Consider the following 27,605-nt stretch of genomic DNA (forward strand, 5'->3'; position numbering starts at 1 on the left):
GACCACCAGTGCATGCAGACCCTGTCACATACCCCCTTGCTTGCCAAATCAATCACGACACTTTCATGTGAAATCTTTAGTGTTGTGAGCCCTTAAAAAGGACAGAAATTGTGCACTCAGGGAGCTCGGATTTTAAGGCAGTAGCTTGCCCATGCTCCCAGCTGAATAAAGCCCTTCCTTCTACAACTTGGTGTCTCAGAGGTTTTGTCTGCGGCTCATCCTGCTACAATGCCAGCTAACTTTTATATTTTTAGTAGAGATCGGATTTCACCATGTTAACCAGACTGTTCTCGAACTCTATTGTTTCTGCTGCTAGCTGTCAGTCCTCTTCATTGCGGCATGAACAAGATTTATTTTTTTTTCTGTAAAACTGATGTGGTCTGCCTGCTGCTCCCTGCATCACCTTCAACACTGTCTTGTCCCAATTCAAAATGAGTTATCCATTTACAAACTGTTTTTTTGGGCATTGTCCCCATAACCTGTTCATAAAGCATCAATGATATTATTTCTCTACCCAAACTTTCCCACAAGTATTCTTTTTTTTGAGATAGTATCTCGCTCCGTCATTGCCCAGGCTGGTCTTGAATACCTGAGCTTACGTGACCCACCTGTCTCAGTCACTGAAAGTTCTGGGATTACAGGCCTGAGCCACTGCATCTGGTCTCATTGTAAATTTGATGTTTCTTCTTATTTCAAGTTTAGTAGAATTGATATTGCTTTGATAGAGTCTCTTTTCAAACTCATGTCTCATCCTTCTGAGTGCCTCAAACTACAGCCTGTTCAGACAAGCTATAACAGATTTGTACCAGTTTATTTTGGTCCAAAAAGTGTGAAATTCATGCACAATTTTCTCATAATACGTATTTTTCCATGAGCTTCTTGAAGACCCCTTGTACTAGAAAAGTGTATTCAAAAGGATATATAAAAGGATTGTAGATATGCAAGTGCCACTTACTTCTGGGATGCAAGGATGGTTCAACATATTCAAGCAAATCAATGTGATATACCACTTGAAGAGAATGAAAGATGAAAACCACATCACCTCAGTAGATGGAGAAAAAGCATTTCACAAAATTCAACATCCAGTCATCATAGAAATCCTAAACAAAATAGATAGAGAAGGCAATCTACCTCAACAATGGAAATAACCAAGCACAGAAAATGGAATGCTTTTCCTATAGGATCTCACATAATTCAAGAATGCTGTCACTCCTTCTATTGAATAAATACTGTCTGCCCCACCCTGGCTAATACGGTGAAACCCCGACTCTACTAAAAAAACAAAAAATTAGCCCAGTTTGGTGGCAGGCGCCTGTAGTCCCAGCTACTCGGGAGGCTGAGGCAGGAGAATGGCGTGAACCTGGGAGGTGGAGTTTGCAGTGAGCCAAGATTGTGCCACTGCACTCCAGCCCCGGCGACACTGAGACTTGGTCTAAAAAAAAAAAAAAAAAAAAAACCACACACACACAAAACTGTCTCTCTTAGCCAGAGCAATTAAATAGCAAAAGAAAGAAAACTCATCAAAATCAGAAAGAAAGAAATTTATATTTGTTTGTAGATGACATGATATTCTGTGTAGAAAATTACAATGAATCAACCAAAATATTACTGGTACTAAATTAATTCAGTGGATTTGCACAATATCAGCACCAAAAATTACTTGAATTTCCATACATTAACAATAAGCAATTTTAAAAGAAAATGTAAACACTTCCATTTGATAGAGAACTTAAAGAAATACAAATAAACGTACAAAGCCGAGAAGCTTGTACCTTGAAATCTACAAATGTTGATCAAAATGGTTAAAAACATAGATACAACCCATATTGATAGTTTTGAAAAATTAATATTGTTAAATAATTATATAACCCAATGTGATTTAGATTTAACACAATACCCATAAAAATGCCTATCAGTTGACCTTGCACCACAAAAGTGAAAATGGCCTGTTCCTGCCTTCACTGATAACATTACCTTGTGAAATTCCTTCTCCTGGCTCACCCTGGCTCAAAAGCTCCTCCACTGAGCACCTTGTGACCCCCACCCCTGCCAGCCAGAGAACAACCCCCTTTGATTATAATTTTCCACTACCTACCCAAATCTTATAAAATGGCTCCACCCCATCTCCCTTCACTGACTCTCTTTTCAGACTCAGCCCACCTGCACCCAGGTGATTAAAATGCTTTATTGCTCACACACACACACAAAAAATCCCTATCAGTTTTTGTTAAACAAAAAACAGGCTGTAAAAGTGGCTCACATCTGTTGGCCACACTAGTCTCAAACTCCTGACCTTAAAAGATCTACCCACTTTGGCCTCCCAAAGTCCTGGCATTACAGGTGAGAGCCACCACACTCAGCCTAATCCTCTTAACATAAACAGTTTAATGTCAATTAATGCTTGAACTCAATGTTAAGTCAGCTCAAACTCGAGTCAATGCTGAATTGACTCTAATTCAATTAATGCTTGATGGTTTACTATACTCATTGCATTTGGAGCTATTATCTCAAAAATAAATTTTCTGATATTTTGCAACAAGTGACGTCAGACTGAAGACCTTGCCACACTGATGACATTTGTAAGATTTCTGTCCATTATGGATTCCCTGATGTCTAATGAGGTGTGAACGTTAAGTAAAGGCTTTGCCACAATCATCACACTTGTGAGGTTTCTCTCTTGTATGAATTCTCCTATGTTTTGCATAGGATGAAGCTTGACTGAAGACCTTGCCTCAATCATGACATTTGTAAGGTTTCTCTCCAGTATGAGTTCGCCAATGAACTGCAGTGTATGAATGATGTCTGAAGAATTTGCCACATTTACTACACTTTGAAGATCTCTCTTCATTATGGATTCTCCAATGATTTACAATGGTTGTAGCATTACTGAAGACTTTGTGACAATCATTACTTTAGTAAAGTTTCCCTATGCCATGGATTGCCTGATGGTGAATAAGTGTTGACTGCGCACTAAAGGCTTTGCCACACTCATTACACTTGTAAGGTTTCTCTCCAGTATGAATTCTAGTATGTTGTGCCAGGTGTGAATAACACCTGAAAGCCTTGTTACAAACCTTACATTTGTATGGTTTCTCTCCAGTATGAACTCTCTGATGTTGTGCAAGGTATGAATCACTCCCAAAAGCCTTGTCACAAACCCTACATTTGTATGGTTTCTCTCCAGTATGAACTCTCCTATGTATTTCAAGGCGTGATTTGAAATTGAAAACTTTGTCACATTCTTCACATTTGTAAGGCTTCTCTCCAGTATGAAGTCTATGATGACATGCAAGTTGTGACTGTGTCCTAAAAACCTTGCCACAATCATTACACTTGTAAGGTTTCTCTCCAGTATGAAGTCTATGATGATATGCAAGACTTGATTTGTGATTAAAACTTTTGCCACATTCATTACACTTGTAACGTTTCTCTCCAGTATGAATGACCTTATGCATTACAAGAGATGAATTTTGAACGAAGGTCTTGCCACACTCATTACACTTGTAAGGTTTCTCTCCAGTGTGAATTACAATATGTTGTGCCAGGTGTGAATCACGTCTGAAAGCCTTGTCACAAACCTTACATTTGTATGGTTTCTCTCCAGTGTGAATTCTCCTATGTCTTTCAAGGTGTGATTTGCGACTGAAAACTTTGTCACATTCTTTACATTTGTGAGGTTTCTCTCCAGTATGAAGCCTATGATGACGTGCAAGGTTTGATTGTTGATTAAAAACCTTGCCACATTCATTACACTTGTAAGGTTTCTCTCCAGTATGAATTGTCTTGTGAATTAAGAGGGCTGAATTGTCACCAAACATCTTGCCACAGTCATTACACTTGTAAGATTTCTCTCCAATGTGAATTACAGTATGTTGTGACAGGTATGAATAATGTCTGAAAGCCTTGTCACAAACCTTACATTTGTATGGTTTCTCACCAGTGTGAATTCTCCTATGTCTTTCAAGGTGTGATTTGCGACTGAAAACTTTGTCACATTCTTTACATTTGTAAGGTTTCTCTCCAGTATGAAGCCTATGATGACGTGCAAGGTTTGATTGTTGATTAAAAACCTTGCCACACTCATTACACTTGTAAGGTTTCTCTCCAGTATGAATTGTCTTGTGAACTAAGAGGGCTGAATTGCCGCCAAACCTCTTACCACACTCATTACACTTGTAAGGTTTTTCTCCAGTATGAAGTCTATAATGACATGCAAAGTGTGCTTTTTTACTAAAAAGCTTGCCACATTTATTACACTTGTAAGGTTTCTCTCCAGTGTGACATCTACAGTGGCGTGCAAGGTATCGCCTCTGATTAAAGATCTTGCCACATACGTCACATTTATATTGTTTCTCTTCTAAATGGATTATCTGATGTTTTTTAAAGAGTGAGCTACAATTAAAGGATTTGCCATTCTCATTACATTGAAAAGATTTTACTTTCATGTGTACATCCTGGTTTTGTGTGAGTAATGAAGAATGGGAGAAATTATTCCCATAGTTATTAGAAACATGGGTTTTGGGCCTACAAGAAATTCTTTGGGCTGTTGGAACTGAGGAGGCATTGTTGATAGACTTCTCCACTTGATTATCAATTTTCCCTTTGGGCTGAGATATGTCCAGTTCAGGCAGATGCGAATGAAAGCTTGATCCAAGCTGATCTTTAATAGGTTTGTTTCCAGCATGCCTTTGATCATATTTGTCTGTACTACCTGTCAACATTTTTATTTCTGTCATGGATACTTCATGGACATTTGTTTCATCTTCTTGCCACTGAAACACAAAATCATGAATATCTTTCTCAATTTCCTGGAAGCAACTTTCTCCAATGTGATGACTTGCTTGGCTTTGCAGTGTCCCTGTGTGAATCACTTCTATATTGCCTTGCCCTGTTGATGAGAACTTCTTCATCCTGCATTTGGAAGAGATAGCTACAAAATATAAACACCAATAGGTTTCCAATTAAGTACAGATGGTATATAATACTGAAATGTGTAAATATGACACCAAAAACAACACTTATTTTAAACTTCCCAAACATGAGCTTCAAAGTTTAGGAACACAAAAGGAGGAATATTCTTTAATAAATGAAGGGTGATTTCATGTCCTTCAAATCATTTCTATGGAATTCTATTTCCAGTATCATGACAAAACACTGATAGGGCACAAACACGTATAAGCCTAAAGTAAGAAATGTTTGTCCACTCTGACCCTAAAGTGTGTCATAGTTTGCAAAAAATTTATCACTGTCACAAGAAGAAGAAAAATATATATTCTTCATATTTACAGCATATTTATTGTATAGAAATAAATGCTAAAGGACTGGACAATGTATTATATTGGTAAATAATCCACAACAAGCTCTTGTAAGGATAATCAAAATCAATGGAAATTCTTATTATCAAACAATCATAGCACTGAGAAGACAACAAAAGATTACAAAAATTAGCCAGGTGCTGTCGCCCGTGCCTGTAGTCCCAGCTACTCGGGAGGCTGAGATACAAGAATCACTTTTAGCCAAGAGGCAAAGGTTGCAGTGAGCCAACATCGCACCACTGCACCCCAGCCTGGGTGACAAAGTGAGACTTTGAGTAAAAAAAAAGAAAACAGACAGGGTGTGGGGGCTCACGCCAGTAATCCCACTATTTTGGGAGGCCAAGGCAGGTGGATCTCCTCAGATTAGGAGTACAACCAGCCTGGCCACCATGGTAAAACCCCATCTCTACTAAAAATACAAAAAGTAGCTGGGAGTGGTCACGGGCACCTGTAATCCCAGCTACTTGGGAGGCTGAGGCAGGAGAATTGCTTGAACCTGGGAGGCGAAGACTGTGGTGAGCTGAGATCATTCCACTGCACTCCAGCCTGAGCAACAAAGTGAGACTCCATCTCAAAAAAAAAAAAAGAAAATGTTAATACCATATTTTTCTGAATAACTGTTACAAAATTACCTATATCCACGTGGAACAGGTACTCTGTGACTTCTTAAAACATTTTTTGTATTTTTATTGTTTTGAGATGGAGTCTCGCTCTGTCACCTAAGTTGGAGTGCAATGGCACAATCTGGGCTCACTACAACCTCAACCTCCAGGGTTCAAGCAATTCTCCTGCCTCAGCCTCCTGAGTAGCTGGGATTACAAGCATTTCCCACCATGCCCAGCTAATTTTTATATGTTTAGTAGAGATGGGGTTTCACCACATAGGCCAGGATGGTCTCAAACTCCTGACCTCAGGTGACCCACATGTCTTGGCCTCCTAAATCCCAGGATTACAGGCATGACCCACTGCACCTGGAGGCACTTTTCACATTAATGAGTGGAATGCATCAGTTATATTGCATACCACGTACTGAAAACTCACATGTAAAGTCATAAAAATCAATAATAAAATATTGTAACCCACGATAAAACAAGCAAGAAACTAGTAAGTAGATTTATACAGCCTACAGAATTTTAAACAATTCCCTCTTAAGAAAAAAAGCCGGTGGGGCACGGTGGCTCACGCCTGTAATCCCGGCACTTTGGGAGGCCAAGGCGGGCAGATCATGAGGTCAGGAGATCAATACCATCCTGGCTAACACAGTGAAACTCTGTCTCTACTAAAAATACAAAAAATTAGTCAGGCGTGGTGGCGGGCGCCTGTAGTCCCAGCTACTCGGGAGGCTGAGGCAGGAGAATGGTGTGAACCCCGGGGGACAGAGCTTGCAGTGAGCCGAGATCGCACCACTGCACTCCAGCCTGGGTGACAGAGTAAGACTTCGTCTTAAAAAAAAAAAAAAAAACAAAAAGAAAAAAGCCACAACTTGTTCTTACGACCAGTACACAACATAAGAGCTGAAATACATGTTAAGATCACTACCTTCTAATACATTAGGTCAAGAAAATACACAGCATTATAAGGAATAAGAATTGACTATGGCTGGGCATGGTGGCTCATGCCTGTAATCCCAGGACTTTGGGAGTCCAAGGTGGGTGGATCACCCAAGGTCAGGAGTTCTAGAACAGCCTGGCCAACATGGTGAAACCCCATCTCAACTAAAAATACAAAAATTAGCCGGGCATGGTGGCAGATGCCTGTAATCCCAGTTACTCTGAAGAGCCGAGGCAGGAGAATCACTTGGCACTGGGAGGCAGAGGCTGCAGCAGTGAGCCTAGATTGTGCCACTGCATTCCAGCCTGGGGGACTAGAGAGAGACTTCGTCTCAAAAAAAAAAAAAAAAGAATTGAGTAACGGCCAGGTGCAGTGGTGCATGCCCATAATCACAGCACTTTTAGAGGCTGACGCAGGCAGATCATGAGGTCATAAGTTCGAGACCAGCCTGGACAACATGGTGAAACCCCATCTCTACTAAAAATACAAAAAAATTAGCTGTGCTTGGTGGTGGGTGCCTTTAACCCCAGCTACTTGGGAGGCTAAAGCAGGAATCATTTGTATCTGGGAGGCTGAGGTTGCAGTGAGCCGAGATCATGCTACTGCACTCCAGCCTGGGCGAGAGAATGAGACTCCATCTCAAAAAAATAAAATAAAATAAATAATGACTCTCCTCAAAGAAGCTTTGGTAGATTTGGCATTCTCTAATAGGATGTTCCTGCAGACAGGGACTTTGAGAGAATTGAGCCATGGGTGTTAACTACCGGTGAATACTAACAGTGCATTTATAAAGAGACATTAAAGAGCTCATTTCCTGTTCCTCTTTCCACCATATCAGGAGACGGCAGGAAGATGGCCAAGTTAAACTGTGAAGAAGGCTCTCACCAGGAAACAATGTGGCTGGCACCTTGCTCTTGGATTTCTTGCTTTCCAAATTCATGAGAAATAAATTTCTGTATCTTAAGCCTCCCAGTTTCAGCTATTTCCTTTTTTCTTTGTTTTTGAGACTGAGTCATGCTCTATCACCCAGGCTGGAGTGTAGTGGCACCATTATCCTACCCCAAGTGATTCTCCCTCCTCAGCCCAGAGTCTCACTCTGTCACTCAGGCTGGAGTGCGTTGGCATGATCTTGGCTCACTGCAACCTCCACCTCCTGGGTTCAAGTGATTCTCCTGCCTCAGCCTCCCAGGTAACTGGGATTACAGGTGCACACCACCATGAAGAGCTAACTTTCATATTTTTAGTAGAGATGGAATTTCACCATGTTGGCCAGGCTTGTCTCGAACTACTGACCTCAAGTGATTGGCCTGTCTCAGCCTCCCAAAGTGCTGGAATTATGGGTGTGAGCAACTGCACCTGGCCTATTTTTGACATTTAGTAGATTCGAGGTTTCACCATGTTGTCCAGACTGGTCTCAAGCTCCAGACCTCAAGCAATCTGCCCACCTTGGGTTCTGAAAGTGCTAGGATTAGAGGAGTGAGCCACCCCAGCTGGCCAGTCTAAGCTATTTCTAACAAGACAGTGAAATGACAGAGACAGGAAAAAGAGCATCTCATCATCAATATCACCGAAGCCTGACAAATCTAATGAAACAAAGGAAGTTTAGAGTCTGTACTGTAAAACTTGCAATACTTGAAACCATCTAATAGCAATAACACATTTTATTTTATTTTTTTTTATTTTTTAAAGATGGCGTCTCGGGTCGCCCAGGCTGGAGTGCAGTGGCGTCATCTCAGCTCACTGCAAGCTCCGACGCCTCCCGGGTTCATGCCATTCTCCTGCCTCGGCCTCTAGATTAGCTGGGACTACAGGCGCCTGCCACCACGCCTGGCTAATTTTTGGTATTTTTAGTAGAGACGGGGTTTCACCGTGGTAGCCAGGATGGTGTCGATCTCTTGACCTAGTGATCCACCCCGCTCGGCCTCCCAAAGTGCTGGGATTACAAGCGTGAGCCACCGGGCCCAGCCAGTAATACCATGTTTTAAAAACATTGAGGCAGGCTGGGCACGGTGGCTCATGCCAGTTATCCCAGCATTTTGAGAGGCTGAGGCAGGAGGATCACGTGGTCAGGAGATTGAGACAATCCTGGCTAACAAGCTGAAACCCCATCTCTACTAAAAAACACAAAAAATTAGCCCAGTGTGTTGGCAGTCACCTGTAGTCCCAGCTACTTGGGAGGCTGAGGCAGGAGAATCGCTTGAAACTGGGAGTTGGAAGTTGCAGTGAGCCGAGATCACACCACTGCACTTTAGCCTGGGTGACAGACTGAGACTGTCTCAAAGAAAACAAAACCAAAAAAAAAAAAAAAATGAAAGAAGGCTAAACAGTAACTGCAACCCACAAGCACATACAAAGTTTTCCAGTAAAGGTAAATAAAAAAACAGATAGGCCGGGCATGGTGGTTCATGCCTGTAATCCCAGCACTTTGGAAGGACGAGCCAGGCAGATTACCTGAGGTCGGGGGTTCAAGACCACCCTAACCTACAAGGAGAAACCCTATCTCTACTAAAAATACAAAATTAGCTGGGCATGGCGACTCATGCCTGTAATCCCAGGTAGTCGGGAGGCTGAGGGAGGAGAATTGCTTGAACCTGGAGACGGAGGTTGTAGTGAGCCGAGACCGCAGCATTGAATTTCAGCCTAAGTGATGACAGCAAAACTATGTCTCATAAATACATAAATTAACAAATGGACAGATACAGAAACTTGCATATGTGTACCTTTTGTTCATAACTAAACTTTTTTTATGTTATTTAAAATTAAAAGTCATGAAAAAACACTGTAAAAATATGTTAATGAAAATGGAACATACACAGAAATAATTCTGACAAATAAAAAAGTTCTCTTGGAGAAGAAGTAGTTTTTGCAGATTATGGATTTTTTTTTTTTTTTTTTTTGAGACGGAGGCTCAGGCTGGAGTGCAATGGCGCGATCCTGGTTCACTGCAACCTCTACCTCCTGGGTTCAAGTGACTCTCCTGGATCAGCCTCCTGAGTAGTTGGAATTACAGCTGCCCACCACTGTGCCTGGCTACATTTTGTAATTATAGTACAGATGAAGTTTCACCATGTTAACCAGGCTGGTTGTAAACTTACCTCAGGTGATCCACCCCCCTCGGCCTCTCAAAGTGCTGGGATTAGAGGTGTGAGCCACTGCACCCGACCAGGTTACAGAAATTTTAAGTTTCATTATTATACTATAAGTTTAAGATGTTTAACATACCTGTAACAATAACCTTGGCCCAAATATCTATACAACACACTTCACTTCTGCATACTGAAAGGAATGGACACTAACGTGGTTGTTATATTCACCCTGGAATCATGCTTCAACCACTTACATGTTTACTAAGAACTAAAAGACAAAACTATCTACAATAATAACAATGGTTGGGCATGGCAGCTCACGCCTGTAATCCCAGCCCTTTGGGAAGCCGACACAGGTGAATCACTTGAGATCAGGAGTTTGAGACCGGCCTGGCCAACATGGTGAAACCCCATCTCTACTAAAAACACAAAGTTAGCTGGGCATGGTGGTGAGTGCTTGCAGTCCCACTACCCAGAAAGCTGGGGCACAAGAATCCTGTGAGCCTGAAAGGCGGAGGCTGCAGTTAGCCAAGATCGTTCCACTGCACTGTAGACTGAGCGACAGAGTGAAACTCTGTCATAAGAAAAGAAAGAGCGGAGAGATAAGCAAGGGCAAAGAAAGACGTCCTTTCAAAGATCTCAGGATTTAAACTTTTCTTTTCCCACAGAATTCTCCCACTTGCAGAGTTTCCCCACACACTAGTGGAAGGTGGAGCTTCCACTCTGCCCATCTGAGCTCTTACCTGCCTTTACACCTGTAATACATTCCCACCCAGCTGGATATTTTTGCTATTTTCACTTCACTCTCCACGGTCCTGGGCTCTTTCCCTTGCTCCAACATGGAGACAGCAGGTCAGAAAGAGACTCCTGCTTATCAAAAGAAAGGACCATAACGTGCTGGAGCTTTTCTAGAGACCCAGCCCTACGTTTCTGTAGGAAGGAAGACATTACAGATGAATCTAGGAAAATATTTCACTAATTGCTCCGCTGACTGCCTCCTTCTGAATGCTTGGGGAACGTTGTAATATGTAATACGTGGACATCGAGCTCTCTTCCAAGAACTACTGAATTGAAAGCACAGGAGAAGCAAACAGGGAACTGGAGATGTTTAAAGTCTGCCAAAAGGTTTTATTTTTGCTTTTTGAGACAGAGTCTTGCTCTGTCACCCAGGCTGGAGTGCAGTCGTGTGTTGTCAGCTCACTAGAACCTTCGCCACCTAGGTTTGAGTTATTCTCTTTCCTCAGCCTTTCTAGGAGCTGGGATTACAGGTGTGCACCCACACGTCCAGCTAATTTTTGTATTTTTAGTATAGACTGAGTTTCTCCATATTTGCCAGGCTGGTCTCGAACTCCTGATCTAAAGTGATCCACACGCCTCAGTCTCCCAAGATGCCAGGATGACAGACATGAGCCACCATACCCAGCCTGCTGTAAAGTTTTATGCCTACTTTAGTCCTGAAGCCCCCACTGAGCTATCATGAAGAAAGCAGAACATCTAAACAAAGGGGACCGTGAAAGTCCAGATGCTACATCATGAAGCTTTTCATTTCAAAATCAATATGGCTTCCATTTGAGTCAAGCAAGGATGTGGCACCCAAGAGAAACAAGAGAAAATGCAAAGATTCACAAGGGCACATCCCCAGGAGGGAAGTTAAACTCACCCAGGGAGACCAGGTTCCTATAATTCTCCAACATCACATCTCTGTATAGAGTCCTCTGAGCAGGGTCCAGACATTTCCACTCCTCCTGAGAGAATTCTATGGCCACATCCCTGAATGTCAGTAGACCCTGAAATGAAAACACATTTTAACCAAATGGTTCTGGGACGAGTTCTTATCTTTACAGAAAATGAGAAGAGGAGAGAGGGGAAAGTGTGGATTTAATTGTAGTGAATGTTCTGACATCCGAGTAAGGGATTTTTCACCACATGACGTCTTTTTTTTTTTTCTTTTTATTTTTTTTGAGATGGAGTCTCACTCTGTTGCCCAGGCTGGAGTGCAGTGGCATGATCTTGGCTCACTGCAAGCTCCACCTCCCGGATTCACGCCCTTCTCCTCCCTCAGCCTCCCAAGTAGCTGGTACTACTGGTGCCTGCCACCACGCCCTGCTAATTTTTTTTGTATTTTTAGTAGAGACAGGTTTTCACCGGTTAGCCAGGATGGTCTTGATCTCCTGACTTTGTGATCCGCCTGCCTCAGCCTCCCAAAGTGCTGGGATTACAGGCATGAGCCACCACACCTGGCCTCACATGATGTCTTTATTATACTTTTTGAAGAGGTCAAGACACCCTGTCAGTATGAATTTCTTATGTTTGTAAAAAATACAAGAAATAAATTAAAAAATCAACGCAGAGTTTCTGTTATAGAAATGTTTGAAACTTTTATGGACACACCAAGTGACATTCAGTATCTAGATGAGACCAAGCATGAGTGATGTCTTCACAGATGACAATGCCCACAGTGAAAGATCAGTCAGACACAGTGACACATGCCTGTAATCCCAGCTACGTGGGAGGCTGAGGCAGGAGAATGGCTTGATCCCAGGAGGCAGAGGTTGCAGTGATCCCAGATCACATCACTGCACTCCAGCCTGGGCAACAGAAACTCCATCTCAAAAAAATAAAAAATTAGCCAGGTGTGATGGCAGGCACCTGTGGTTCCAATTACTTGAAAGGCTGAGATGGGAGGATGGCTTGACCCTGAGGGTGGAGGTTGTAGTGAGCTACGATCACACCAGGGCACTCCAGCCTAGACAACAAAGTGAGACCCCATCTCAAAATAAAATACATGAAAACAAAATTACTCAAAGTACAAAATCCATTTTGTAAATGTTCACAAAATAACTGAGGGAAGAGAGAGACCCTCTCACATTGTTTTATACTCAGTACCCGTTTTAAGAAAAAAAAACAAGGAAGTGAAACCAGACAGGCGGCCCGGTACCAGGCCCAAAACCAGGCCTGGGCCTGCCTGGCCTAAACCTAGTAGTTAAAAATCAACTACATTGTATAGAAGAACATTATGAAACTCCCTGCTCTGTTCTGTTTCACTCTGACCACACAGTGCATGAAACCCCTGTCACGTATCCCCTAGATTGCTCAATCACGACCCTTTGATGTGAAATATTTAGTGTTGTGAACCCTTAAAAGGGACAGAAATTGTGCACTCGGAGTGCTCAGATTTTAAGACGATAGCTTGCCGTGGCTCCCAGCTGAATAAAGCCCTTCCTTCTACAACTCAGTGTCTGAGGGGTTTTGTCTGCGGCTCGTCCTGCTGCATAACAAAACCTACACAGATTCACAAAAAACTAAATGTTAATACAAAGGGTTGTCATTTGTCCCAGATTTTCAAACCATAAAAGATTTTCAAAATATATACATATGTGTGTATATATGTATGTGTATGTATATATGTGTGGGGGTGTGCATACACACACACATATATACATACACATATACACACATATACATGTATATACACACATATACACACGTATACACATATGTACACACATATACACACATGCATACACATATGTATACACATATACACGTGCATACACATGTGTATACATACACACACGTGTATACTTGTGTGTATACATGCACACACATGTATACATATTTGCACACACACGTATACATATGTGTACACATACACGTGCGTACATATAGGTATACATATGTACACACGTGTATACATATATACACAAATATATAGGTTTTAAATATACAAAAAGTAGCAAGTTTTGTTTAACTGAAGAAGAATCTCATCTTGCTGGAAAAGGATACTTTGGCAGTTGGGGGCAGGGGGGAATCTTGTCAGATCTAAGAAAACAGGAAACGCCGCTTCCTAGAGGAAGCAATCACCCTTTCAACTGCCTGGCCTGGAGGATGGAGAATCATTTGAACCCAGGAGGCAGAGGTTGCAGTAAGCCAAGATCATGCCACTGCACTCCAGCCTGGGTGACAGAGCAAGACTCTGTTTCAGAAACAAATAACAAAAATAATAATAGGTGGAATGAGAATATGGCTTTATCCTCTAGAATAAAAAAAAAATAAGTACTGCTCCCATATTTGAGAAAAAATATAACCATTTTTACCAAAAGCCTGCTTCACAAGTCTCTCCATAGTAACACCACTGTCTCCATAAGCGTAATGTGCTAAGAATAGTTTAATGAATCTCCTGCTATTATTTATGTTGATTCTATATTCTTAACATGATGATGGAATCATTCATGTATCATTCATTTCCATTTTATTTATTTATTTATTTAAGACAGAGTTTTGCTCTTGTTGCCTGGGCTGGAGTGCAATGGTGCAATCTCAGGTCACTGCAACCTCCACCTCTCGATTTCAAGTGATTCTTCTGCCTCAGCCTCCTGAGTAGCTGTGATTGCAGGCACATGCCACCATGCCTGGCTAATTTTGTATTTTTACTAGAGACAGGGTTTCTCCATGTTGGTCAGGCTCACTCAATTACCTAAAAATGTAGTTTAAAATCAGGCAGAAAACATTTCCCCTTATTGGTCTTCTTTTCTAGAATTTACCATGTTCTCTGTGCACATTAATACGTGACTTCCATTGGCAGCTGCTCTAATCTTCGTCCACAGAGAGCTGACAGTGCATCCAGATGTGGCCCCTGAACAATCCCTGCTGCCCAACAGCACTGACGCCACGGGACCCTCACCCTGTCTCCATCCATGTCTGGTGTGAGCCCTTCCCAGGCCCATGCCCAGTGCAGCCTCTTCCCAACTTCAGGTCACTGGGTCATGAGACATGGAATCCAAGCGAGATGAGAGGGACTGAGGGAAGGCATGGGTGAGTGCGAGCAAACCTGTCAGGCAGGACGCTTCAGACTCAGAGAAGATTCCCAACTCCAAGGCCCAGCGTTTCTGAAAGGAAGGAGACAGAACATTCCACCGAAATATCATCTCACCTGAGGAAGAGCCATCCCTGACTCCTCTGCTTTCCTCTTCCTCTTCCGAGTTTCTTCCTCAGGGTTTCTTCCTCACGTACCAAGAGTCTTTAGAAGTCAATCCTGAATGTTAAAAATATGCTGTTTATTGCTCAGAATCAACACACCCCCTCCCTGTAACACAATGACACAAACAAAGGAGACCTCAGTCTGAGGAAGTACGGTCCCCCCTGCTGCCCACCACACCAGGGATAATAAACCCCTATAGGAAACTCCCACTCCCCTTCTGGAGAAGCCCCTACACACGATGCAGCAGTGGGGAGCTGGGTTGGAATGAGCTCCCCTTCAGAGCACAGACCCAGCCCTGACCAAACCCCATGCAGAGGCTGGATGTGGTGACTCACGCCTGTCATCCCAGCACTCTGGGAGACCAAGGTGGGTACACTGCTTGAGCTCAGAAGTTTGAGACCGGCCTGGGCAACATGGTGAAATCCCATCGCTACCAAAAATACAAATACTTAGCCAGGTACGGTGGTGCATGTCTGTGTTTCTGTCATCCCAGCTACTTAGGAAGCTGAGGTGGAAGCATCACTGGAACTCAGGAGTTCGAGACCAGCCTGGCAAACATGGTGAAATCCTGTGTCTGCTAAAAATACAAAAATTGGGCCGGGTGCAATGGCTCAAGCCTGTAATGCTAGCACTCTGGAAGGCCGAGGTGGGTGGATTACTTGAGGTCAGGAGTTCGAAACCAACCTGGCCAATGTGGTGAAACCTCGTCTCTACTAAAAATACAAAAGTAGCTGGGCTTGGTGGGCATCTGTAATCCCAGCTACTCAGAAGGCTGAGGTTGGAGGATCACTTGAACCTGGGATGTGAAGGTTGCAGTGAGCCGAGATTACACCACTGCACTCCAGCTTGAGTAACAGAATAAGACTCTAAAATAAAATACAAATACAAAAATTAGCCAGGTGTGGTGGCACACACCTGTAATCTCAGCTACTTGGGAGGTTGAGGCACAAGAATCACTTGAACCTAGGAGACAGAGGTTGCAGTGAGCCAAGATCACAAGACTGCATTCACAGCCTGGAGGACACAGTGAGATCTTTTTTTTTTTTTTTAAAGTCCTAGTTTCTGATGTGATTGACACAGATAATAAACTTGAGTAATGTGATAGAGACTGACAGGCAGAGGGAACTTCAGATGGCAGTGGGAGGGCATGGGAGACATCTCTGAGCCTAGACCTGAAGGAGGAGAAAGGGACAGGACAGCATCGTAAATGAGCTGCCAAGGGACATAGGGTAAGAGCAGGACAATGACCAGAGACAGGAAGGGTTTTGGAGTTTGGGAAAAGAGAAAAGCAAACGTGACTGGGGCAGAGGGAGTCAGGAGATGAAGGCAAGCTCCCAGGCAGAGGCTGGACACTGGCAGGGGCCCTGGACACAGGGCTGTGGAGCCACAGTGAAGAGCTGGACTTCTGTCCCAGGGAACACAGGAAGCCAGTGGAGGGTTCCCTGCCGGGGACTGAATGACCTGCTTTGGATTTAGCTGTGCTATCCTCACAGTGAAAACATTTTCACAGAGTTACCCTGAGAAGGTCTGAGATGAGTACGAAGATGTGCCTGAATTCTTACATGGGGGGCTGGAAGGGCTAATGGGGAGGGTTGGTCTTTATCACCCTATCCTTTAGAATTAGAGAAGTATCTTTCACATACCTGGGCTAAAGAAACTTCTTTTGCAAGGTTCTGATGCCTTTAATTCCTAACATTTAATTTTCCCTTATGAGAAAAGTACAGTAACATTTACAAAATGCAGCAGTGTAAACACACAACTACTGACCTTGAAAACAGGGAGGTCGAGGTGGGCGGATCACCTGAGGTCAGGAGTTGGAGACCAGCTTGGCCTACATGTAGGAACCCCGTCTCTACTAAAAATACAAAAATTATCCAGGCGTGGTGGCGCATGGCTGTAATCCCAGCTTCTCAGCAAGGCTGAGGCAGGAGAATCGCTTGGACCCAGGAGGTTGAGGTTGCGGTGAGCCAAGATCCCGCCATTGCACTTCAGCCTGGGCAACAAGAACAAAACTGCATCTCAAAAAAAGAAAAGAAAAGGAAAGAAAACAGGGAAAGTTGAACTAAGACATAAGCAAATTTTTTCAATCAAGAATACATGGGTGGTCAGGTGTGATGGCTCACGCCTGTTTTCCCAGCACTTTGGGAGGTCAAGGTGGGTGGATCACCTGAAGTCAGGAGTTTAAGATCAGCCTGGCCAACATGCTGAAACCCTGTCTCTACTAAAAATACAAAAATTAGCTGGGTTCCATCCACAACTTATTTAACTTCTCGTTGCTCCTTCTCCCCAGTCTTTAGATCATCCTCAATCTCCATCTATTTCCGCCTCTTCTCCCATCTCTGCACCTCCTGAGCTCTCCCTGTTAAATACTCTCTTCCCCGTTATACCCCCCAGCCAGTCCCCCTCAGTCCAATAACCCTTCTGCCAGGTTGAGCAGGGCCCCTTCCTCCTTGTCTGGGGCCTCCTGCTCTGAGTCACCTTGTTTTCCTTTTAGCTGAGGGCATCTGTTCTTCCAATGTCCTATTTCTTTACAATAAGCACACTGGTTACGTTGCAAGCTCTGACAGCCAGGCTGAGTCTCTTTCCTGGGACCCCCCTTCCCTTGCCTCTTTGGGGGGACCCCTCGGATTGCTGCAGCTAACAGGTCAGCGTTTCGCCGGGCCCAAAGTTCATTCTCTTTGCTGTTTTCCTTATGGCTTACTGCGTCCCTGTTTACAAACACCTGGTTAACTATTTCTAAATAACTGTCACGTATTCATTCCTGCAAACCCAACCTGTTTCTGCACTTTTCTTCTAATGTTTTCTGCACTTTGACTAAAGTCATGTTAATCATGTGCTGATTTTCAGGGCTAACGGGATGGAAGGGAGTATACATACAATAGGCCTCACATAGCCTGTCATAGAACTGTGCTGGAGTTTCTTCTTTTCCCTGGATGACCTCAGAGGCCTTGTTAATGTTTGTGGCCTTCCGGGCTCCCTCTTTAATCCTTCCAGGAGAGCTGCCCTGTGTCGGTTCAGCCTTTGCATGTCCTCTCTTTCATTTGGGTCCCACCGGGGGTCGGTTCCTGGGAACTGGGTCCTTACATACTCTTGGGGGTTTTGGTAATCAGCCAGTACATGTTCCTCCAGCCACTTGGTTGCTGCTTGGAGCTCTCTCCACCTTTCATCTGTGTTAGAGAGGAACATGAGCAGCTGGTGGCAATCAGCCTAAGTGGGGTTATGGGTCTGGATAATAGTTTGGAGCAAATCAATTAGAGCTTGTGACTTTTCCGTATAGGACGGGGTATTGTTTTTCCAGTTCAGAAGGTCGACAGAGGTAAAGGGCTGGTACACAAAACACGCCTCTCCACCATGTGCCCATCCTCATCTATCCCAGTATACCGCTGCTCTCTCAGGGGCATTTGCATCCCAGTTTTGGTCGAGCTGCTAAGGGAGGGGTTTCTCCTGAGGCTTCCCATCCTCTCTTGTCTACTCTGGGTGGCCTAGGGATATGTTTGTCTTGCGGAGATGCAAGCACTGTGGGCTCAAGAGTGGGCAGCATCTCTCCCTGGTAAGGGGAAGGCACCCCTGGGATCACTGGTGCCATCTCCTGCAATGGGTCTTCTGGTGTTGGGTCAGACAGAACTTCAGGAGTTGATTTCCCTCGGCGGGTGGAGCGGGATCCTTCCATGACTATCTGTCCCTTTGCTACTAGCACTGCTGCTGCCTGTCCTCTTAGCCACTGTGAGTGGTCTAGCACCAGCTGTAACCAAGTGTCTATGTATGGGAACTGGTCTGAGGGTCCTGACTTAGCAGTTACCTTGTGCCATACCTTAGAAACAAGGGACCTGTCTAGGCTTCCTTCTGATGGCCAACCCACTTCTAATGTTGGCCAATCTATTTCACACAAAGTTCTAAGTTTTCCTGGTGTCATAGCAACCCCATAGTCTCCACTAAATCCCTTCTTAAAATTTTTCAACACAGTTCCTAGCGGAGTGGGCTTACTTTGTGTCTGACCCATGTTTCCTCGAGACAAAACACACTAACACCACACGCACACCACAGAACAAAGAATGGGTAAAAAGGGCACACACGCACCTTCTCAGTTTACACCAAACCAGAATCAAAACCAAAATCAGTGTATCCAGAAATCCAAGCCAGGTCAAAACCAAATCCAAAGTATCAAGCAATTCAAGTCAAGTAAAAAACCAAGGCGCTGGTACAGGCACACCGTGGGTGATCAGGCCACACTTCTACTCAAATGGAGGGGACAAGTTCCAAAGACCAGTGTTACCAAGTTTCAGATTTCCAGACTTAAAGTGCCAGTTCCTTCCCAGTGTTCAGCCACTGGGTTGATCCTCTGCGGGGGCCTGCTGTGCACCGCTCCGACAGGCTTTCCACCGGGGCAATTGCCTACCCAGGAGCGCTCTCAGGATCCGCATTGCTCAAGCTGGCCAGAGTCCCCCATACGGGGATGTTCCACAGGGCAGGCCTAAGCGGCCTAAGGGGCTGCCTCCTTAATCACCTCGCTTCCCAGTCAGGGAACCAAGAAATGTAGCAGGAGGAGCAGCAGACAAAACTCCTCAGACACCGGATTAAAGAAGGAAGAGGTTTTTATTCGACCAGGAGCGTCAGCAGACTTACGTCTTAAGAGCCAAGCTCCCCAAAGAAAGAGTTCCTGGCCCTTTTAAGGGCTTACAGCTCTAAGTGGTTCCACGTGACAGGGTCCTGTTAGATTGAGAGCACATGTGGTTAGAGTTGGGGGTTAATCTTTTAACCTCCAGGTCTGGTAATCAGTGGCACTGGCTGGTCTTGCCACTGACTTCATTCCTGTTTTTCAACTTTTACTTCCTCCTCCTCTTCAGAAACAGGAGACAGTAAGAGAAACAGCTGCTCTCCTCACCTCGGCCTCCCAAAGTGCTGGGATTACACGCATGAGTCACCATGCCAGGCCCAAGAAATACTCTTTACTTCGCTTTTTAAATGTTGAGAAAATATAATAGAAAACTAAAAAAATCTTCCCCAGATGAAAAATCATCTTCACTATGAAAACAGAGAAAGAAAGAAAAACCATTTTATTAATAAAGAGCCTTAGACCTGAATGTGATGGGAAATAGAGACAAACAGCTGAGAGGTTGAAAACAGAGAAACTTCACTGTTCTATACGACTCTTTAGGTACATGTTTTCTTTTTTCTTTTTCTGGAGACAAGAGTCTCACTGTTACTCAGGCTGGAGTGCAGTGGCACGATCTCAGCTTACTGCAACCTCCGCCTCCTGGGTTCAAGCAATTCTCCTGTCTCAGCCTCCCAAGTAGCTAGGATTACAGGCACCTGCTACCACGCTGGGCTAATTTTTGTATTTTCAGTAGAGACGGAGTTTCACCTTCTTGGTCAGGCTGGTCTCAAACTCCTGACCTCAGGTGATCCACCCACCTCGGCCTCCCAAAGTGCTGGGATTACAGGCGTGAGCCACCGTGCCTGGCCTAAGTGTATGTTTTCAAGATAAACACTAATTAGTCCTCAGGGAAGAGGGCTTGACAACACCCTTGGTCACACATAGTTCATTGTGGCTCTACTTGGTAATGGAGGTGACCATCTGCGTCGGCTAATTAGCTTCATGCAGAGGAAGGGGGGGAAATGCTAATCCATGTCGTTTTGGCAAGTGTGATATTACAACATAGCGACAGATGCCCTCTCTAGTGAGGCCCCTACAATCCGACAGAAACTGATGTCAGCCATAAATAATAAAATTTAGAATACATGGTTAAGTATATAGTTTATGTGAACACAAAGCTTGAGGATAGCCACCTGGAAACCTCAATTCCAAATGAAGGGGGTCCGTGTTCCCAAGCAGAGACGTTAATGTTTCACACACACACAGGGAAAGACAGAGAAGCTTTAGCAGAATCACCACATTTTCCATTCAAGACCAGTGCATAGGTTGTAGCAACTTGACTGGTGACGGATTAATACACTTAAAGGAAGGTTACTTTATCACTCCAGAAGAAGGGACAATGATGCCAGGAGGTCTTGTCTCTGGGGCTGCCTAGTCTTCCTAATTATTTACAGGAAAACTTTTTTTTTTTTGAGACAGAGTCTCGCTCTGTCACCCAGGCTGGAGTGCAGTGGTGCGATCTCGGTTCGCTGCAAGCTCCGCCTCCCGGGTTGGGACGACAGGCACGTGCCACCATGCCCGGCTAATTTTTGTATTTTTAGTAGAGATGGGATTTCACCACATTAGCCAGGCCGGTCTCAAACTCCTGACCTCTTGATCCACCAGCCTCGGCCTCCCAAAGTGCTGGGATTACAGGCTTGAGCCTCCTCACCTGGCCAAAACTTTTTTTTTTAATTGATATTAGGAAACTGAATTGTATACCCTTTTTTTTTTCAGTATGGAGTCTTGCTCTGTCGCCCAGGCTGGGGTGCAGGGGCATGATCTCGGCTCACTGCCACCTCCACCTTCCCTGTTCAAGCAGTTCTCCTGCCTCAGGCTCCCAAGTAGCTGGGAATACAGTCACGCCCCACCACGCCTTGTAATGGCTTGTATGTTTACTAGAGAGGGGGTTTCATCAAGTTGGCCAGGCTGTTTTCTAACCCCTGACCTCAAGTGATCCGCCTGCCTCCGCCTGCGAAAATGTTGGGATTACAGGCCTGAGCCACCACGCCTGGCCAGGAAAACTCTAAAAAATTGCGCCTGCGGCCGGGCGCGGTGGCTCACGCCTGTAATCCCAGCACTCTGGGAGGCTGAGGCGGATGGATCACGAGGTCAGGAGATCGAAACCATCCTGGCTAACACGGGGAAACCCTGTCTCTACTAAAAACACACAAAAAAGTAGCCAGGCGTGGTGGCAGGCGCCTGTAGTCCCAGCTACTGGGGAGGCTGAGGCAGGAGAATGGCATGAACCCGGGAGGCAGAGCTTGTAGGGAGCCGAGATGGCACCACGGCACTCCAGCCTGGGTGACAGGGCGAGACTCCGTCTCAAAAAAAAAAAAAAAGTTGCCGCCTGCATGCCACTGGACTTTGGTTGCATGACCACCTTCATCTCAAGGCTCAGAATTAAAGTTCCGTAGCTTTTAACGTGAAATATTTGACGTTTGAAGATCCTTGGAAGAATCCTTCCTGAAGTCATGGAGCCTCCAGCTCCTCCAGAACAGAAGTAGTTGTGTAGGGGTGTGTCCTTCATGCCCTTCAGGACCCTGATCTTCTCCCCACCCTTCCTGAAGGGAATCCAGGATCCCTGACTCTGAGCGCATCACCTGCTGGTAGCAAAGCCTCTGCCCATAATGGCCAAAGTGGGCCCTGGTGATGTGCAGAGCACGGAAGACCCGGGAGCTGGAGTGAGGCAGTGACAGATGACAAAAATGGGGATGCCTTGGCACTGCCTGAGGACATAAGGTCTGGTCTGTTGGGCTTTTCTGACCTTAGTGAGGCCTTCTCCTCTTATTTTGACTGAAATAAATAGCCACAGGAAGTTCAGACCAATTAGAGTTGAAATTTCCAGAAGAAATGTGGGACCATCCCCACACTTGCCTCAGTGTTCCCTGAGGACACCTCAGCATCTGAACCACAACCCCAAAGTAGATGCTGCAGTTGTCCTGTGGCCAAGATGGGAAACAGGTATCCTCCAATGAACGGAGACACAAAACACTCAAAATAATCCATGCAGAAACACATCTCTGGGTAGGCACGGTGGCTCCCGCTTGTAATGACAGCACACTGGTAGGCCAAGGCAGATTAATCCCCTGAGGTCATGAGTTCGAGACCAGCCTGGCCAACATGGTGAAACCCTGTCTCTACTAAAAATACAAAAATAGGAGCAGGCACGGTGACTCTGGCCTGTAATCCTAGCACTCTGAGAGGCCAAGAAAGGTGGATTACTTTAGGTTAGGAGTTCGAGACCAGGCCGGCCAACATGGTTAAATGCCATCTCTACTAAAAATACAAAAAGTAGCTGGGCTTGGTGGGTGTCTGTAATCCCAGCTACTCGGGAGGCTGAGGCAGGAGAATCGGTTTAACCCGGGAGGTGGAGGTTGCAGTGAGCCAAGATCGTGCCACTGCACTCCAGCCTGGGCAACAGATTGAGACTCAAAAGTAAAATAAAATTAAAATTAAAATACAAAAATGAGCCGGGTGTGGTGGCATACACCTGTAATCTCAGCTACTTGCAAGGGTGAGGCATAAGAATCATTTGAACCCAGGAGATAGAGGTTGCAGGGAGCAAGGTCACAAGACTGCACTCACAGCCTGGATGAGAGTGAGACTCTGTCTCAAAAAAAAATTAAAAAAAATAAAAAGAGCATTTCTGACATGACTGATGCAGAGATAATAAAATCTGAGTAACATGAAAAAAACTGATGGGCAGAGGGAACTTCAGGTGGGGGTGGGAAGGCATGGGAGACATCTCTGAACCTAGACCTGAAGGAGGAGATAGGGACAGGGCCATGATCATTTAGGGACACAGGGTAAGAGCAGGGACAGCGACCTGAGACAGGAAGGGTTTTGATGTTTGGGAAAAGAGAAAAGCAATATGCCTGGGGCAGAGGGAGTCAGGAGATGGAGGCAAGCTCCCAGGAGGAGGCTGGACACTGGCAGGGGCCCTGGACACAGGGCCGTGGAGCCACAGTGAGGAGTTGGGCTTTCAACATTTGTCCACATAGACCAGAGGTGCCTTGAGGGAAACATGCACTTAATAGCTCACAGCTCAAGATTTTGACAGATGACATAAGGAAAGAAAACTGAAAAATAGACTAACTGGTTAAACTACATTTTGATGTTAAAGGTTTCCAATAAATAATAAAGAGTGGAAAGCATGCAGACCTCGATCTGAAACAGACACAACTAATTTCAAACAGAAACTACTTTGAAATTGTTTTTAAAAAATCTAACAAATTCAGATGTCAACAGGAAAATAACTAGAACATATACATGTACAGAAAGGAATGATGTGAGCTGATTTTTGGATGCCACAAAGGCATCTTTCAGAAGAAGTGATTATGTATTTAAAAAGGAATTTTTAAAATTCAGATTTATCTCAAACTGCAAAAAAAAAAAAAAAAAAAGAATAAGGAAAGAAAGAAAGAAATGAAGAGGAATCAGAAAGAAAAAAAAGGAAATCTATTACACAATGAGAAAAAAGCACTTTTGATGTCTCTTTTGCTTTTTATTTTATTTTTTTGTTTGTTTGTTTTTTTGAGATGAACACCCAGGCTACAGTGCAGTGGTACCATTTCGGTTCACTGTAACCCCTTCCTACCAAGTTCATGCGATTCTCATGCCTCAGTCTCCCGAGCAGCTGGAACTACAGGCGCACACCACCACACCTGGCTTACTTTTTTAGTATTTTTACTAGAGATGGGGCTTCACCACGCTGGCCAGAATGGTCGTGAACTCCTGACCTTAGGTGATTGGCTCCCAAAGTCCTGGGATTACATGTATGAGCCATCACCCCTGGCTTTGATGTTCCTTTTTTTTTTTTTTTCCAATTTTTCTTTTTTGAGATGGAGTCTCACTCTCACCCAGGATGGAGCACAGTGGCACAATCTTGGCTCACTGCAACCTCCACCTCCTGGGTTCAAGTGATTCTCCTGCCTCAGCCTCCTGAGTAGCTGGAATTACAGGCGTGTGCCAACACACCCAGCTAATTTTTGAATTTTTAGGAAAGACAGGATTTCATCATGTTGGGCAAACTGGTCTCAAACTCCTGACCTTGTGATCCTTGTGATCCACCCGCCTCAGCCTCCCAAAGTGCTGTGATTACAGGCGTGAGCCACTGCACCCTGATGTCCCTTTTCAAAAGTACTATGGGCTGGGCGTGGGCTCACACCTATAATCCCAGCATCTGGGAGGCTAAGGTGGGCGGGTCACCTGAGGTCGGGAGTTCGAGACCAGCCTGACGAACATGGAGAAACTCCGTCTCTACTAAATACACAAATTTAGCTAAACATGGTGGCTCATGCCTGTAATCCCAGCTACTCGGGAGGCTGAGACAGTAGAATCGTTTGAACTCGGGAAGCAGAAATTGCAGTGAGCCGAGACTGTGCCATTGCACTCTATCCTGGATGAGAGCGAGATCCCATCTCAAAAACAACAAACAAACAAAAACGACGATGTAGGTCAGGTGCAGTGGCTCCTCTATGGAATCCCAACTGTAATCCCAGTAATTTGGGAGGTCAAGGCAGAAGGATTCTTTGAGCCCAGAATTTTGAGACCAGCCTGGGAAACATAGTGAAACCCCTTTTCTACAAAAAAAAAAAAATACAAAAGCTAGCCAGGCTTGATGGCTGATACCTGTGGTCCCAGCTACTCCAGTGCCTAAGGTAGGAGGATCGCTTAAGCCTAGGAGGGCAAGGCTGCAGTTGGAGGAGACCACGCCACTGCACTCCAGTCTGGGCGATACAGCCAGACTCTGTCTCAAAATATCAATTAATTAATTAAATTAAAACTATTACATGATAACAGAAAGTGATTTTTTTCTCTCACTTCACTGCCCCACTTCCTATTCCACCCTGGGAAAAGGAAAGAGAATGTCTAACAAGTGAATTGAGACAGAACCCTGGGGCTGAATAGGGATTCCAAGTGGAAGCTGACCTCTGATGCCAAGATTTATAGAATGTACATGCCTTAGAGATAGGAATTTTAAAATTCTCAATCTCATCTATATAAACAAATTTTAAGTTATTAGATTATATACATAGAAGTCAACATATCACAACTAATCATATCCAATGAAGTCCCCTGCCCCTTTTTTTCTTTTGAGACAGCATCTTGCTCTGTTGACCAGGCTGGAGTGCAGTGGCATGATCTCGGGTCACTGCAGCCTGGACCTCCTGGGCTGAAGTGATCCTCCTGCCTCAGCCTCCAGAGTAGCTGGGATTACAGGTGTGCACCATCACACCCAGATAATTTCCTTTTTTCTTTTGGCAGAGATGGGGTTCTCACCATGTTGGCCAGGCTGGCCTCGAACTCCTGGACTCAAGCAATCTCCTTGCCTCAGTCTCCTAAATTGCTGGGATTACAGGCATGAGACACTGCGCTCAGCCACTCTGTCTTCATTACTGTGCTTCCCTCCCTAATTCTGTACCTATCTCTCATTCTCCCCTTCTCCCTCTAGCTCTTGTTTTCTTTTTCCCTGGAATTCTGTTCCTCATTTTGTACCCCTCTCCTCTTCTGCTGTTTATCCCCTTCTTCCCTCTATTTCTTCTCTTCTACCTCTTCTGCTCCATCCTCGCAACTTATTTAACCTGTTGTTGCTCCTTCTCCCCAATCTTTCGATCATCCTCAATCTCCATGTATTTCTGCCTCTTCTCCCATCTCTGCACCTCTTCTGCTCTCCCTGTTAAATTTTATCTTCCCTGTTAAACCCCCCTGTCCCCACTCTCTAGCACCCCAGATCTAGCACCCCAGATCCCCAGGTGTCCTCCCTGCTGTGGTTCTCCCTCTGTTCTCCTCACTAACAGCACCACTCTGCTCTGTCTGCCCTGGCTCCAAATCCCTCCTCCTCCTCTCCCTCACTCTGATGAGCCTCCCTCTTTGCTGCCCTTCTCCCTACCTTGCTGTCCTTCATCTCTTTGTACATCTAGCTTTTCTCTACATTTCTCCAGTTGCTTTTCTCCTCCTTTTTCTTTTTTTTTTTTTTTCATTTTTGCTGTCTCTCAGCAAATCCCTCACCCATCCTCTACGTTGCCATCTGTTACGGTCTTTCTCATTCTTCTTTTCTCTGTCTCAGGTTTTCTACTGCTCTCTCCCAGTCTCCTGATCCCTTTGGCCCACACAATCACAGGGGGCTTTGGAGTAAGACCCCTGCATCCCGAAGGAGCGCATTTTCCAGGGGCTGGAGCTGGGCAGGCAAGAATACCCGGTGTCATAGTACAGGCCCCCGGGTACCACCCCAACGCGGGCTCAGGAGAAACGGTGATTACGGAGGGAAGACCTGGGGAGCATTAGGGCGCAGCACGAGGAGGGAGGTGGGGGGCGACGGTGCCTTAAGACAAAACTGGGAGGCGCCCAGGGTGGGAATCCGCCTCGCGGTAAGTTTAAAAAGTGCGGGTCGCGAGGAGTCAGAAAAAGGTTTTGAGCAGGAAAACTAGGCGATGGGAAGTGTATACATTGCCCTATAGCAGAAAGATTCGGGACGGGGCGAGCCTAAGGTGACTTTAAACCCAAAAGGAAGCGACCCCCGGACTCTCACGGGGACGTCTGGGTGAAGAAAGACGGCCGAGAATTCCCAGGTCTATGAGGACGCCACGTGCCAGGTACAGAAGCGCCGGGGACCTGGGAAGCGCAGACTTAACACAACACAGAGCGAAACTCACCACCGCGGTGGGACCGCCACTCCACGCGATCCGCTTCCGGGTTTGCGAGAATCTGCGCGCGCAGGACGGAAGAGAGGCCTGGGCGGGACCCTCGAGGAGGTGGGCGGGGCCTGGGTAAGGTAGGGGCGGGGCGTGAGACCGAAAAACTTTGCCCTTCAAAACCGACAGAGGGCGGGGCCGCGGCGGGACCTGTGACTCTCTCAGCCTCGTTCCCATCGCCTCTGTTTTCGGGTTTTGGAGGCAAGGGCAGCCAGGAAGACTGAGGCATGATTCAAAAGTCCTGGAATTGTCTGCAAGGGGGATGCGAACTAGAATGTGAAATGCAAAGCCCTGCCTGGAAGGAACGTACGATTTCATGCTGAGGGCCCAAAGAATAGAATA

At 45.1% G+C, this 27,605-nt stretch overlaps 1 protein-coding gene across 3 annotated transcripts; it reads right to left on the reverse strand.

The window, feature by feature from the left end:
- Positions 1-1,582: 1,582 nt before the first annotated feature.
- LOC112612440 (zinc finger protein 888) lies at positions 1,583-27,270 on the reverse strand. Of its 3 annotated transcripts, XM_025366975.1 has the most exons (7): positions 14,886-15,021; positions 11,613-11,739; positions 10,988-11,003; positions 4,071-4,911; positions 3,531-3,818; positions 2,984-3,446; positions 1,583-2,731 (listed from the first exon to the last, which is right to left on the reverse strand). In XM_025366975.1, the coding sequence occupies exons 1-7, from the start codon at positions 14,898-14,900 to the stop codon at positions 2,631-2,633; spliced, it is 1,851 nt and encodes a 616-aa protein (XP_025222760.1). In that variant the 5' UTR covers positions 14,901-15,021; the 3' UTR covers positions 1,583-2,630. The 3 variants fall into 3 exon arrangements, with proteins under 3 accessions (XP_025222760.1, XP_025222759.1, XP_025222761.1); XM_025366976.1 differs by lacking the exons at positions 1,583-2,731; positions 2,984-3,446; positions 3,531-3,818; positions 10,988-11,003 and adding exons at positions 9,022-9,131; positions 10,425-10,432 and having other exon boundaries at positions 4,758-4,930; XM_025366974.1 differs by lacking the exon at positions 10,988-11,003 and adding an exon at positions 27,225-27,270 and having other exon boundaries at positions 1,583-4,930; positions 14,886-14,987.
- Positions 27,271-27,605: the final 335 nt, after the last annotated feature.

The sequence above is a fragment of the Theropithecus gelada genome, chromosome 19 (genome assembly GCF_003255815.1).
Source record: "Theropithecus gelada isolate Dixy chromosome 19, Tgel_1.0, whole genome shotgun sequence".
NCBI classification, from domain to species: Eukaryota; Metazoa; Chordata; class Mammalia; order Primates; family Cercopithecidae; genus Theropithecus; species Theropithecus gelada.

Coding starts and splice junctions, on each gene's coding strand:
- LOC112612440 (XM_025366974.1), bottom strand. Junction 4,931..11,612: donor TAGGAACCTGGTCTCCCTGG/GTGAGTTTAACT, acceptor TATATTTTGTAG/CTATCTCTTCCAAATGCAGG.